Source organism: Antedon mediterranea, chromosome 6 (assembly GCF_964355755.1).
Source record: "Antedon mediterranea chromosome 6, ecAntMedi1.1, whole genome shotgun sequence".
NCBI lineage: Eukaryota > Metazoa > Echinodermata > Crinoidea > Comatulida > Antedonidae > Antedon > Antedon mediterranea.
The window spans coordinates 20,648,254-20,663,652 of NC_092675.1; the positions used below are offsets into that span (position 1 = coordinate 20,648,254).

Here is a 15,399-nt window from a genome sequence, read left to right on the forward strand (position 1 = left end):
AAGTAGATGGTTTGTTGGTGAAGGTGGCTTCTCAATAGAGGTTATACTGTATTTAAACCTATGTTATTATATTGCTTTCAGGTACATGAATTTCCTCGAGCTGCTGTCAAATTTCATGAAGTGCTTGGTCAAGGTACGTTTGGAAATGTATTTCGCGGTGACCTGATTGGATACGAGCACCAGTACAGCGTAACGCCTGTTGCTTTGAAAACACTGAAACCAAACACGACCCCAAAAATGCAAGAGGATTTTTACCATGAAGCTGAAGTCATGGCATCTCTTAAGCATCCAAATATAATATCACTTTTGGGAGTGGTGATGCGAGGTCAGCCAATGTCAATGGTGTTTGAATATGTCAACCAAGGTGATCTTAGAGAATTCCTTAGTCGACATTCGCCTAATTCTGATGTTGGATTCGGAAGTGCAGATGATGATACGTTGTCTTCCTTAGATCAAGCCGACTTTCTTAAAATGGCTATCCAGATATCTGCTGGCATGGACTATTTATCAAATTTAAGATTTGTACATAGGGACTTAGCTACACGCAATTGCCTTGTTGGGGACAATTTAACAATTAAAATTGCAGATTTTGGTCTGTCAAGAGATATATATTCTACAGATTATTATCACATGCAGGGTCAGGTTTTATTACCAATTAGATGGATGTCTCCAGAAGCTATTCTCTATGGTAGATTCTCTACAGAGAGTGATGTGTGGGCATTTGGAGTTGTTTTATGGGAAGTTTACAATTATGGCTTACAGCCGTTCTTTGGTTACACAAATCAAGAGGTAATTGAAATGGTACGGACACGTCATATTTTGCCTTGTCCGAGCGGTTGCCCTCCACACGTATACGCCCTCATGACCGAGTGCTGGCAAGAGGTGCCTATACGTCGGCCATCTTTTAAAGCCATTTATACAAAGTTGCGATCTTGGGACGGCATGCCAACTGCAAATCATAACGGTACGCATCTGTATACAACGGAGAACGACATAAGTACAGCGCCGTTACTTGGGCCCGCATCGCCTATACAATCGCACCACAGTTCAAGCTCAAAGAGTCACTGTTCGGCTTACAAGCCACAACCAATGAAAGTAACCCTGAACAATGAAAAAGCAATGTCAGAGAGTTCTGTTGCATCGTCATCGAAAACTCGTTCAACTGGAACAGCCAAAGTAGACCCAACAGAACAAACCGATGTTTGACCAAAACTAAATAGTAGCTATTTTATTGTTATGTAATAAGATATGTAACATTGTAAGAATAGTATTGTAAAATATGTAAAAACAGAGAACACATTTAGGGTTTGAATATTGCGAGAATATTGAATATCATACTGTAGATGGTTAAATAAGAGAACTATTGTAGACTTAGATGCTACACTAAAGATTTGGAGTAGTGATTGAAGCTATCATAACATAGAATGGTTTGTGAGCATGTGCATGTGCTTTGTAGCCTTGGTAATCTCATTGTGCAATTCAAAAACCTCTATTATCTTTGTTAAGAATTATAGCAAAAATACTGTATAATGTCATGTAATCCATTTTTAAGTTTATACCCAAACCCCATTAGATCAGAAATTAACTGACCTACAAACAGGGTAGCCCAGTTGAGAATCTAGCAATTTATAATATAGAAGTTTACTGAAATATAAAGTTTTTTTGTAATTATTTGTAAAACTATACAATAAATGCCATTGGTTTTATTTTATCTGTAATATACTACACTACATTTTCAACCTAATGTGATAGCTATAGCGACCACAAAGATATTACTGCAGACATGGGTATAAACAGAGTGAATTGGCAATGCAGAGACCACATACCAATGTCCATGTATAGTTTTACTTAAGTATTATTCTATCGTAAAACCGGGAAGATTTCTTCTCTACAGTATTGTCTGCCAAAGAACACCTTGATATACTTAGTAATCCATCAAGATGGAAAGAATGACATAAGAGATAATTGATTAACCACACCACCAATGGCATTCCCAAACACATACATATACATCCCACCACATGATAGATTACTAGTGTTTTTGCCATGCAAATCTTTAAATATTTAAACAGTATTGTATAATAATGTTAGATAAGGGGTAAAGGGATCACAATATTTTAACATAGTTTTTCATTATATTAAAGTGGGTTTTTTTTAAGGAATGAATTTTAATATATAAAGTACATTGCCTTATTTTAAGTTGTATTATTAACATAAGAGGTGCAATGAATATGTTATTGTATATATGTACTGTACTGTTAAAACAACATAAGTATTGTTTTTGTTTTTTATCCTTAATTGAAATGCAAATACAGTATTTCTAATTTGATTTGTCTAATACTGTATTACAATCCCACCAATATCTTGATATAATAAATATTTTTTAAATACAAAACAGTATTTTTTAAAGATTTCTTACAATTATTTGTCTCCATTTTAAACAGAATCTCAAAGATTCATTCCCACCTATTATGTATAACATCAATATTTATATACATTACCCTATTATTGGAATTTGTTCGGTGCCTATCAATTTGAAATATGCATTATTATTAGTTTGGAACAAATGGATAAGTTATTTTAAGAACAAAGTCCACATATAAATAAATGTTATTTTGAATTGAACTGAAATTGAATAAATGGTAAAAGTGTAAAAATTGTACTGTAAGGTTTAATAACAAGACAAGTAACAGTATAAGATTGATTATTGATTGATTATTGATTGAGTATTGATTGATTCCCACTAGGACGCAATCCAATTGTGTACACGCAGCACAAATTGACCAATCACAAGCTTTGAAGGGGTTTAAATGGACATTATAACTGAAATTAGCAAAACATTAGCAAGATAATATATTTTAAACCCATTAGGAAAAAAAACTTAGACATTCCATTTAAAATATTAATTTCAAGTATTGGCTTCTAAAACCATAGAATAGGAAAATTTACAATATTTATTTATTTCCAAATCATCATTGTTGTGAAATATAATGGAGTATGGTACACAATTATATTTAACAGATTTGGGTTAAGTTTGAGGACGATAATAATACCTTAATTACCTTTGCGTCCTAGTGGGAACCAAGTATTTATTTTTATTAAATTAAATACTTATAATGTGTCTTTGTTTTTGTTGATTAATAAACTAACTTTTATTAGTGGCAAAAAATGTTCCAAAATTTACATTAATTTGTATGATGAATTAGTAGGTCTATTTTTAGATAATGAAAGATTACAATTCTTGATAGTTAAAGAAGACTATTGCTTAAAATTGAAAGTAATCGGTATTTCTATTCAACTATTTTTGCGATAAAAATTCCACGTAGTTCAATTTGTATATTATAATTGTCCATACGAAATATATACAGTTAGGCTGCTTTAACCAGATGTGATTTCATGATATTATATTCATATTCATATTCATTTATTATCCAGAAAAATAAAACAATAATACAAAAAGCATAAATTACATAGAACAACAAGAAGCAGAGAAAAAAACATTGATTTATCAAAGACAAAATTAATTGAATTCTTTGTATGCATTTTTTAAGAGTTGTTAAAATTTCAAGATATATATTCATGGCCATATGAAATTGCATCAATTTAAAGTTAATGTTATAATAAATGTAAAATTAAGATTAAGTTATACGATGTGAGTTTAGATAATCTTTACCTTTTGGTGTGTTTGGTAATACTATGGGTAACCCAAAAAGAGATACGTCTATTAAAGAGACATTAAAGGTCTCTAATTAAAGGCTAAATGGACTATACCTATAGAGATGGAGACCTATACAAAACAGATACTATTAAAGGGATACATTAGTAGAAGATTAAAGGGACATCTTACAAGGATCCTATCAAATTAATAATGGGACATGCTATGGAACATCATAATAAGAAAACATCCTATTAAAGGGGCCTCCTATTAAAGTGATACAATGGACTATCTTATTATATTAAAGGGACACTCTCTTAAAGCAGCATACTAAGCAAGGGAAATTATGGATATCTTATTAAAGGGACACCGTTTTAAAGATTAATTAAACATTAAATGAGTAGGTTATTAAAGATAACCCTAAATGCCCCTCTTAACGCATTCCTTTGTAATGTTAACTGCATCAATCAAAACAAATTATGTACTTGTTTTATTCTTATTGAGGATATTCTTTATAAATTATAACAAGTATCAAAATAAGCAGCCAAGCTATGTTAAACAAGCTTTTGCATTTATGCAGCATAGTAACCCAAATTCTCTCACTCTTGGTGATGTAAAATGTGTTATGCAGCTCCAGCCTAATTAGACACATAATGCCACTTGACAACTAAATGGGATAATGTCTTTTTTGTTGTAAAAACACAGTTTAAATAAAGTGTACTGTTAACAATTACTTTGCCCATAGGCAATACATGTTAAAAAATAAGCATTAATCTACATTTTATCTTTGATCAATTGTCCGGTTTAATGCAAAATATTGTTGTTTATAATTTAGGTAATAAAACTGTAGATATGTATATATGCATTTCATGTTTTTCTTTTTGTATCTAATTAATTTGGCTTTTGATGCGCCTATATGTGTATATATGCTTAAATATTACTTTGAAATATCTGTATGTACATACATTAAATACTATTAATAAAACAAACTGGGTATGTTATTTATATGTACCCAAATATCCCTAAATAAAATGCTTAGCTTTTTATGTACTTCAAAAAATGAAATAAATTTCTAACACTTTATTTAAAATTGTGTTTTTTGTTTGTTTGTAATTTGTTTTAATATATTGGTGGAACCTACTTGTCTCTGGAGGAACACAACTTGTTTACAGACATGTGTATGAATATCAGGGTCGTACGCAGGATTTTATTTGGGTGGGTGCGGATTAATATATTTTGTACCATTTTCATAATATTGAGTACTTATTTATTTTAAGACCCTATAAAATGTGGACCTTTTGCAATTTGTGGGTGAGGGTCACACCCACCCCCCTCCCCTGCGTACGGCCCTGAATATACAGTACTTGCCTACAGTATTTTATTCATAAATACTGTCTTAGTGACAGGCTGATGATGTGATGAGCAAACCATGTATTAATGATATGGCTATATGCTTGTAAAGAGAGATGGCAGTGGTGGAGGTTCAAAGGGTTTTCAAAATATCACTGAGTCAAGGGCTGACCACCGGACAAAACTTTCTTGTTTTGTGCTTACATCAAATCCTGTAGGGACCCCTTTGAAAGAAGCCTTTTGGCCTTCCAAGTTTTTTTTCTCAAGTCTTTGTTTGTAGTATTCTATGTATCTATATTTTCATTCAGATTTTATGCTGTTATATAAATTTTACTGTTCTTGGAAAGCAATAAGTATCTTACTTACTACTTACTGGGTCTATCTGTTCCTGGATGTTATATCAAAGGTGAGGCACAATTTGAGAAAGAAAAGAAATCAGTCAAATTTTTAAAAACAATGAATGATCATATAATGGTTCATAATCTCTGATTATAAATTGTGACTATCTTTTCGGATAATTCTATTGGATAAGAATTCGTCCCTCTATGAACAAATATAGTAATGCCATTTTTGCGTGCCATAGTAAGTTTTTGTTAAAAGAATCTTTTTGTTGTTAATGTTGCGGTCAAAAAAGAAGCGGCTTCGGGTAAAAATCACAGATTTCAGTGATAAAAAATAGTTATGTCCAAAAAGACTATTTCTTACTTTTACGATGCTGACGTGGGGAACTTTCACTATGGTTCGTATGAAAAGAAATGTTATTGTATAAATGATTAAACCGCCTATGTCTGTGTTGTCTAGGCCCACAAAGGTCAGTCTGGGCATCCGGGCGAAAGTTAATTGGGATAGCATTCACGGGTAGTAGGATAGGCACTAGCTAGGCCTAGGCCATAGTATATTGTGATTGGTATGATTAGGCTTTGTTTTTATATGTTCTTCAATTTCTAATCCATTCAAAGACCAAGCAAGGTCTCTCTCTCTCCCTGTCTGTCAATTAAATTAGCATGAAACCAAGTAATTAGAATTAATCATCAATTGTCAGTCATTTATTATGATGATATTGATAGGCCTATATACACTCTGTTACCACTTTTGGGCCGAAACGTCTCACTTTAGACCGAATTTGTTTTGTTGGCATTTGTCACGTTTTTTAAAGGTGTTTAACAATCCGTATTTTATTTGATATTGACAATGTTGATATTGGCCTAATACTAATATATAAAATAAATTACTAAAAAACGTGATTTTATATTCAATTTATTACTTCGAAAACTTGTAACTTGTTTGCTTTATTGCATCTTTATCCCTACTAGTACTACCCCATAGTCTCACTAAAAATAAAGTTTGGGGGAAAATGCTTATTTTATGCTTATAAAATGCATATCAAAGCCGATAAATTTAAGTGTGCCGAATCGTCTGCAAGGCCGAATTGTACCGCTACCATCTGTTGAATAGTAGTAGAAAAATATGAACAAAGAAAACAAATTGACACGATATAGTATTTTCTCTTATTTTCCAGGTCCTGGACATCCGATGAAACCACATCGTCTTGCCTTGACACACAACTTGGTACTCCATTATGGGTTATACAAAAAGTTACAGGTACAAATTTAATGTATACTGTTATACTGTACAATTAATATGATACAGGCACAGTGCACTGCCTTCCATCAGTACATGGGAAGATGGTTCCTCAATTTTTTTTAATGATAAACCTTTGTAGGGCATTGCATGCACTAAATAAATATATGTATCAACAAAAATATATTTTTTATTATAATTAATCATAATTATCTTATCTTTTCTCTCTTTTAGGTGTATCGACCATACAAAGCTACTGTTCATGATATGTGTCGGTTTCATTCCGAAGATTACATAGACTTTCTGCAGAAAGTAACTCCCCAAAATATACAAAATTATACCAAAAGTCTTAGTCATTATAATGTAGGAGACGATTGTCCCGTCTTTCCCGGACTCTTTGATTTTTGTTCGATGTACACCGGTGCTTCCCTAGAAGGTGCTTGTAAGCTCAATAACAATGTAAGTTTTGTTTATCTTTGAATTTTTGTTTAAAGGAAGATTAATAAAATTAGTTTTAAATATTCACTTCTGAAAACAAAAGAAACATTTAATTTTAACCAAAAACCGTTGTCTGACAAATAATTTAAGTATTTTTCGTATTTTTAAATTACATTTTATTCAGGTAACTGATTTTTTATTTCAATCCAGTTTTTGGTCAAAGTAAATAACTTATATGCGACATTAAAATGGCATATTAAAGAAAATTTAAAAAAATTTTAGCGGACAATATATCTATAACCTCCCTTAAGATGATAAAGGAATGATTTTGCCTGTTTTAATTTATATTGTAATTGTAACAATTATATACTATGTATCTTTGTTGAAATAAATGTGAAGATGAATGAATAACAGTCTTAATTCAAGTGTAATATATTTTATTTTGCAGCTGTGCGACATAGCTATCAATTGGTCTGGAGGGCTACACCATGCCAAAAAGTTTGAAGCATCAGGGTTTTGCTATGTTAATGACATAGTTATTGCAATATTAGAATTATTGAAGTGAGTTTTATCAGTTTAATTATTAACTGTTCTACTGTGCCATAATTAATCCTATGTAAATTGTTTCTTTGTACATTGTTACTAGTGTCACTGTTGAAATTGCTATAAAATGGGCTTGTCAGACCATTGCTATAGTAAAGACAAGTTGTGTTCCTCTATTAACCTTAGCAATTTATCTTAATGTATCCAAAATGTGGTATGTTGGACAACAAGAATGTTCATATCTTAGAATGTAATTTAGTAGAAAGCATGTCATGGAAAAATTCCCTGACTTTACACACACAGCCACTGTTAGACACAGCCACTGTTAGAGACAGCCACTGTCACACACATCCACTGTCACACACATCCACTGTCACACACACAGCCACTGTCACACACAGCTATTGTCGCACACAGCCACTGTCGCACACAGCCACTGTCGCACACAGCCACTGTCGCACACAGCCACTGTCACACACAGCCACTTACCTAGGAAGGTAGGTTTATAGTTACAAAATCTGCAACTTGTTTAATTCGGCAACTTAATAGAATAAGAAGGGTCGTAAATCTAATACAGTATTCCAAATAAATAACTTGCTAGCAAACAATTTATCACTTGAAATCAGTATAATTATTTTCTTTACCTAGATACCATCCCAGAGTACTATATATAGATATTGATATTCACCATGGAGATGGCGTTCAAGAAGCGTTTTACCTCACAGATCGTGTCATGACTGTCTCCTTCCACAAGTATGGTAACCAATTCTTCCCTGGCACAGGTATGCTATATTTGTAAGGCTCTGTCTACACTATCAAACTAGTTTGACAAAAAAAAGTGTGATGTGCCTAAATATGGTAGTGTTATGCTTAAATATTGTGTAGTGATATGACATCATCATGTCTATATATAGGCACATCACATTTTGTTGCCACATAAAGTTTGATAGTGTAGACAGAGCTTTTAGGCTTACTTGTAAGTAAAATGCAAATGTCAAAAGTAAACAGATAATTCAAGGCTTGTTTAGTAACTCATTGGTCCTGGTTTCCCCAATTTCAGACATATAACCTATTATAGAATACATTAATTTCTTGTCCACAGGAGATATGTACGAAATAGGAATGGAAAGTGGACGATATTATTCAGTCAATGTGCCATTAAAAGATGGTATTGATGATGCTATGTACTCAGACCTCTTTAAACCAGTCATACAGAGCGTAATGGAGTATTACAGACCAACCTGTATAGTTTTACAAGTAAGTTCTTTAAATAGTCAAATAAGCCTTGTTGTTATTATTCATATAACTACTACATCTAAAATCACAGTGCTAAAAAGTAGGGAAATGTTACAGTTACAACACACTTGTTCTTACTATTAATATTATGTTATAACGGTATTCATATAAGTACTACATCTACTGTTATTTAAGAAATCACAGTGCAAAAAATAGTGAAATGTTACCACACTCTTGTCCTTACTAATCTGTACCTACAGTATTATGTATTGCTTTACCATTGATAGAAACAAAGCATTAAATGTTGATTGGTTGAATTTGTTTTATCAGACTTGATGGAACTCTCTCAATCTCTCACAGTGTTTAGAAATAAAGTTGTTGGCCAGTGAAAATATGATACACACATAAATAATATTTAGGCATGTCTTTAATGGTCTTTAATTATAACAAACATTGAAAAGTGGTACAGTCAACACTCCCAAATATGGGACACTTTTGGGATGGTCTAAATTTGCCTGGTTTTCCAGAAAGTTTGAGAATGTGTTTTTAATAGTAAAAGAGAATTTGGGAGCTTTTGGACCTCAAGAAAAGTCTGATTCTTGGAGAGTTCTATAGTTATTAGTTTGTTTTAGTTTATTTTTTACACACACACACACATTTTATACTTTAAATTGCGTATTCATTAAAAGGTAATTGTATTGTATGCTATTTCAGTGTGGAGCAGATTCCCTTGGCTGTGATAGACTGGGCTGTTTCAATCTTAGTATCAAAGGACACGGAGACTGTGTCAATTACATCAAATCTTTTAACCTACCTCTACTAGTACTAGGCGGTGGCGGCTATACTGTCAAAAACGTTGCAAGATGTTGGTAAGTATTCACAGGGTTTATGTTACAATTTTTGATTATTAATAAATTTACTTTATATGCATTCAACTTTATCATGATAGCCAATGCACTGTGTGGCTGCTGTGGGTCCATAAAAAAACTAATTTAAATCCTTAGTTTAGTGTGAAATAAGTAATTCTTATAGCTTTATATTTTCATGTTGTTTTGCTTTTCATTAATTTAATTCATAATCCCTTTTTTTAGGACATATGAAACTGCTTTACTGCTAGATGAAGAAATTAACAATGAACTTCCGTACAATGGTAAGAAGTAATTAGAGGTTTGGGGGATTAATTACTAGAGAGCTTTTGATATGCAACAACTGACAAACCAAACTATGCCATTTCATTGTATGCATACAGGGATATTGAGTTTCCGTGCTCCCCATTTCAACACAGTTTTGATTGTTTCTAGGTCCAGACGACATCGATTGACCTGACCTTGGTACATTGTCGGTCATCGCAAATCAAAAGTACCCTATTAATAGGTGTTGAGCTGAATAACACTTTTTTTTTTCAATAGTTATTCGAAATATTTTCAAAACACTTTTTAGTTTGCTCATTTGAAATAACTTCTTATATGTTATTGTTTTTATAGATTACTTTGAGTATTTTGGGAACGATTTTACACTACATCCTGACACAACTACACGGATAGAAAACAGCAATTCTAGAGCAGTAAGTTACTTGCTTGTTTAATTCTTTAATGCATATGTTACATGTTTTTATCTTTTAAACATTTATTTAATTTCCATCCAACAGTGTATAACAGCCATTAAAAAATACCATTTTATTAGTCAAAATTCTTGTTTTAAATAAAATGCATACAGAAAACATACATATATCTATTATTTGTTTGTGTATATAAAGCCTAGGACAGTAGATTCTCTATTAAGGGACACCTTCAGGATTCAGAATAGTGTCCCCTTAATAGGATTTTCTCTTGAATAATATAGTGTTAAAAAATATATTTCTCCTTGTTTGTTTCACAGAGAAGTGTCCCCTTAATAGGAGTGTTCCCTCAATAATGTATTGTAAAAACATATATTTCTCCTTGTTTCACAGAGAAGTGTCCCCTTAATAGGAGTGTTCCCTCAATAATGTATTGTAAAAACATATATTTCTCCTTGTTTGTTTCACAGAGAAGTGTCCCCTTAATAGGAGTGTTCCCTCAATAATGTATTGTAAAAACATATATTTCTCCTTGTTTGTTTCACAGAGAAGTGTCCCCTTAATAGGATTGTTCCCTCAATAATGTATTGTAAAAACATATATTTCTCCTTGTTTGTTTCACAGGGAAGTGTCCCCTTAATAGGAGTGTTCTACTACATACCTCTATTATTTGTATTTGTATTGAATTGAATTGAAATTTATTTTTATACTTGGTAACCTCTTCAGTCAAAGACTGGTCTCCCAGAGGGCCCAGTTGGTGATCAGTGGGTGTGATGTACTAATACACCGGGGTAACCCCCTACTCGTCTCGAAAGATTTACTAGGTTCTTTAAAGTGCACACGAGCTAGATGTGTACACTGGACCTACGGTTTATAGTCCTTATCCGAGAAGACTCGTTCTACCACCAGAACCATGGAGTGAGTGAGTGAGCCTCGAACCCCTGCCGATGTTATGGCTACGTAATTACGGTTCCACTGTCTTAACCGCTCGGCCACTCACTCACTTTTTTTGTGTGCTTCCTTGCACGGTAAGGCCCTCTCACAGCCTTGGGTCACGACATGAGATGCTTTGATGTTATCGCCTCATAATGCCGTGTATTAAAACCTAGATTAACTACTTCTTACTGTACAATAAGTGCAGAGCCAGAAATAACAACAATTAACACTGTATTTAATCAGGTTACCATAAAAATGTTTTCAGTACATAGATCAAGTAAGGCAATCTGTTCAAGATAATCTAAAATGTTTACAACATGCACCAAGTGTACAAATGCAACATGTACCAGATAGTTTACTAAGCTTAGAAAATACAGAAGAACCTGACCCAGACTCGAGAAACGACCAAACAGAACAAGATAACAGGTATTACTCTATTTATAAAGCTCTGTCTACACTTTAAAACTTGTATGTTAAAAAATGTGATGTGCCTATATATGGACATGGAGGAAATATACGGTATATATATATTTCCTCCATGATATGGACATGATGTCATATCGCTACCACATTTTAAACCTTAAGCTTCCAGTGGGGTACCCCTTTTCTCATTTATTATGTATTATTTTAGAAAGTGTTTTCTGCACTTTTGTTTTATTTGAGAAATAAAATATTATTGATTGATTGATACTTAAGCATATCACTACTATATATATATCACACATACTTTTTTTGTCAAACTAGTTTGATAGTGTAGACAAAGCTTTACACAAACATTTCAATCTTCTATCAACTAAAGCTAAAGTATGTCATGTTTCTATAGTCACTGCCAGATAGACTTTCTTTATCAGTGCTTCTATGAATGGATGCCTAGTTGCAAGCAGGAATGCTAGTAGATCAAACCCAGTACTGATTTGATTTCACAATCAATTTCCTCATGACATAAACTTGTGGCAGAGATGTGTGATAAATACAAGTTTGTTTGTAAATGTTTGAGTTCTTTCGAGTTTGGACATTTTTACTCTTTGCCCTCTAACCTTTGAACCTTATGCTTTGTCCTGTTGCTGCTTTACATAAATATTTTGCTTAAATTTCTTGCCATGAAAAATAATTATGTAGTCTTGTTGAAAACCTGTGAGATATTTCACTTAATTTAATGAATATTCAAGTGTTTCCCTGAAATTGTATGCACTTTAGATTTAGAGATTTTTCTTAATTTTAAGGGTAAGTGTTTCTCTTAGCCTAAGTGTGAATGGTGAATACGGTCACTGCTACTTAACTGGGCAAAATCTATGCTAAAAATAGTGATTTTATTTGTGCTTTTATAGGGTCGATTTCAAGATGTTCACTAAATATTTTTGATTTGTATATATGTGTGATTTGTTATTAATTTGTATAATAATTTACATTTTCTCACAGAATTGAACCTGCAAATGAACTGTTTGATGGTGAAAAAGACCAAGACAAAGAAGATGGAGTTTTAGATGTATGATGGTAATTTATACAAGACCAAACTAATGATTTCCAATTAGAATGCACAAATTGTGACATAGGATTAACAACTGGCATAATAGTATGACATGGAACGAATCCCTTCATGTTTATGGTAGAATGGTATGGCTTCCAGGGTTGAAGGTTCAATTCTTGGTTTGGTTAAACCATTTATGATTTGCACTAGCTTAAAATTCATCAGATTGTGTGCTTCAATACAACAGTAAAGCTCCAGTCCCACGATATCGGGTTTTTTCTTCCGTCTTCCAAAGGGACACTGTATTGATTGATGGAAAGTGCCTGTTTCCAGTCACCTTTAGGGTCAAATCTATTATTTTAACTGCTCCCTTGTGTATAAAAGAACAGCCACAGGACAATTAACATTCTTGGTTTGGTGACCAGTGAATACACTTGCTTTTAGCACAGTTCAGATAAAATCAGAATGGCAAAATTAAAATTGTCTACAGAACTAATTGATTATTATCGGGAAGAAGAAGTGTTATGGAATATTTTGATGCCAGAATATAAGGACAGAGATAAACGAAAAGCGGCGTTAAATAAGAATAAGTGTTGCCTAGAAAAAAGAAATATATAAGAAAGATACATTTATATGCTTTTTGTTTCTGAATATACCTACAGTATACAAAGATTGTCCCTAAATTGCAAGCTTATAGACATTCTATTCAAAAAGTAGGTCATTAGTGACCAAGTAAAGAAATAACTGTGGGATCGCAACACTCTTCTCCTGACATCATATCAATCAATACAAGTCCCTTTGGAAGAATGAAGAACAAACCCGATGGTGGGACTGCAGCTTAAGGCAATGCAATGTAAAGCATTGGATAAAGTTAATTGTCTATTAGTCACATACCTTTTTTGCTTATTTCCACTGTATATGTACTACAATAGCTACTTCAGTTCATTCATGCCTTAAGCTCTGTCTATACTATCAAACTTTATGTGACAAAAATATGTGATGTGCCCATATATGGACATGATGATGTCATATCACTGCTATAGTTGGGCACATCACACTTTTTTAGTCTAGTTTGATAGTTTAGACAGAGCTTAAATTAAAGAGATACATTTTTACAAATTTCGTCAAATGTCAATTGTTTTCACATTTGAAAATTGTCACTCTTCACAGCTTTAATCTTGTTTTTTGTTTGTTTATCTTCAGTATTAAGTTTGATATTTGTTAAGTCATAGCAGTACTGTAGTTGGCTAGTGGTTGAGGTTGCAGTTTATGTATATTTGAGGGTTATATGTCAAGACAGTTTAAGGTGGCAATAAGCCATTTATTAAATATGAATGAATATTTTTTTTTACAGACATACCTTTTTACATTGTTTATTATTAAATGTTAATTATTAAGTTTCTTTGAGTAAATATGATATAAAAAACAGTAAATGTGTTACTTAATTAGGATTTTTGATGAAATATTTTTTGTGTTTTGGATCAGTTAATTTTTTCGAATGAATTTATTTCAAAAAACAGTAAATTAAAGTTATGAGTTAGAATCTTTAAAAATGAAATAGTATAATTTGATAATAGTAGTTTCCATTTTGTATTTCTTTCACATTTTGAAATTGTAAGATTAATATATATTTAGAAAGAAAATGTATAAAATATGGCCAAATTGTTTCTAGTTACTGAACTTAAAATGCAAGCATGTGCTCCTACCAGACCACATGCTTGCATATATATGCAAATGTGCATAAATATGCAAATGTGCATAACATAACAATTGTTCACCTGTGTTTTTGTTTTTATATTTCCTAGCTTTTCAACATTTTTGTATTTTAATAATTTGGCCATGAGACTGTACCAACCTCTTCACTTCGGTTCTACACTATTAAACTTTTGTGACAAAAAATGTGATGTGCCCATATATGGACACAATGACGTCATATCGTACCATATTTGGGCACATCACATCGTGTAGTGTAGACAGAGCTTAAGAATATGCAAACTCGTTGAAACCCAAGGAGTGGGTGACTAATACTGAAATATGTATATATGCTATTGACACGTGTTTACCATTATTTATTATGTAAGGACTCTGAGATGCAAGTTTGCTGCTTATTGAATCTAGTTAAGAATAGATGTAAAATTATTTGTATTTTTTTCTGATAATTAGTTTAGTATTGTCAATATTCTTATTAATTTAGACCCAAGGTTTAATGTAAGTCGATTATAAATCTTTTGTATATAATATGTAATAAAATACCGTTCCTGTATTTATTGTTGATCGATTGTGTAATTTTTAACCGAACGCGACGAGTGGACGCGTTTAACGTCCGTCACTGAACAAGAGCTCGTTATTTGCACGATTCAATTGTGCTGCGTGGAATGTGTGTTACGTTTAAGGCAAAGTGTTATTAATCCTTGGTTGAAAGAAAGGAGTGACGTGTATTGTTATATTGTAGTAGCGAGTCTTTTCGGGAAGGGTACTTGACTGCGACGAGTTGAACGCGTATTACGTCAACAACCGTCGCTGAACAAAAGCTCGCTATTAGCACAACTGGTCTGCGATTATTGAGGATGGGTGCTTTTGAGATATGAACCAATAGATAGAGATTAATCAGTAAAATTCTCCAAAGCACTGCCA

General features: G+C 32.6%; 2 protein-coding genes across 4 annotated transcripts in view; both read left to right on the forward strand.

Moving 5' to 3' along the window:
• The window catches only part of LOC140051181 (inactive tyrosine-protein kinase transmembrane receptor ROR1-like), a 74,100-nt gene extending 69,418 nt beyond the window's left edge, over positions 1 to 4,682 (forward strand). The window contains exon 13 of the mRNA XM_072096315.1: positions 82 to 4,682. Within this exon, the coding sequence (XP_071952416.1) occupies positions 82 to 1,206 (1,125 nt within the window). The 3' untranslated portion in view covers positions 1,207 to 4,682. The remainder of the gene's footprint in view (positions 1 to 81) is intronic.
• A 940-nt stretch (positions 4,683 to 5,622) lies between these two features.
• On the forward strand, positions 5,623 to 15,028 carry LOC140051434 (histone deacetylase 3-like). Of its 3 annotated transcripts, none has more exons than XM_072096647.1 (11): positions 5,623 to 5,744; positions 6,525 to 6,607; positions 6,821 to 7,045; positions 7,473 to 7,585; positions 8,216 to 8,349; positions 8,670 to 8,824; positions 9,518 to 9,672; positions 9,895 to 9,953; positions 10,288 to 10,367; positions 11,563 to 11,723; positions 12,717 to 15,028. In XM_072096647.1, the coding sequence occupies exons 1-11, from the start codon at positions 5,687 to 5,689 to the stop codon at positions 12,787 to 12,789; spliced, it is 1,296 nt and encodes a 431-aa protein (XP_071952748.1). In that variant the 5' UTR covers positions 5,623 to 5,686; the 3' UTR covers positions 12,790 to 15,028. The 3 variants fall into 3 exon arrangements, with proteins under 3 accessions (XP_071952748.1, XP_071952749.1, XP_071952750.1); XM_072096648.1 differs by having other exon boundaries at positions 5,636 to 5,816; XM_072096649.1 differs by lacking the exon at positions 5,623 to 5,744 and adding an exon at positions 5,857 to 5,912.
• Positions 15,029 to 15,399: the final 371 nt, after the last annotated feature.

Excerpts from the sequence above, each read along its gene's own strand:
- LOC140051434 (XM_072096647.1), top strand. The coding sequence starts at position 5,687 with ATGTCCAAAAAGACTATTTCTTACTTTTACGATGCTGACGTGGGGAAC. Across the intron at positions 6,608-6,820 it reads GGTTATACAAAAAGTTACAG|GTGTATCGACCATACAAAGC; the intron begins GTACAAATTTAA and ends TCTCTCTTTTAG. Across the intron at positions 8,825-9,517 it reads CAACCTGTATAGTTTTACAA|TGTGGAGCAGATTCCCTTGG; the intron begins GTAAGTTCTTTA and ends ATGCTATTTCAG.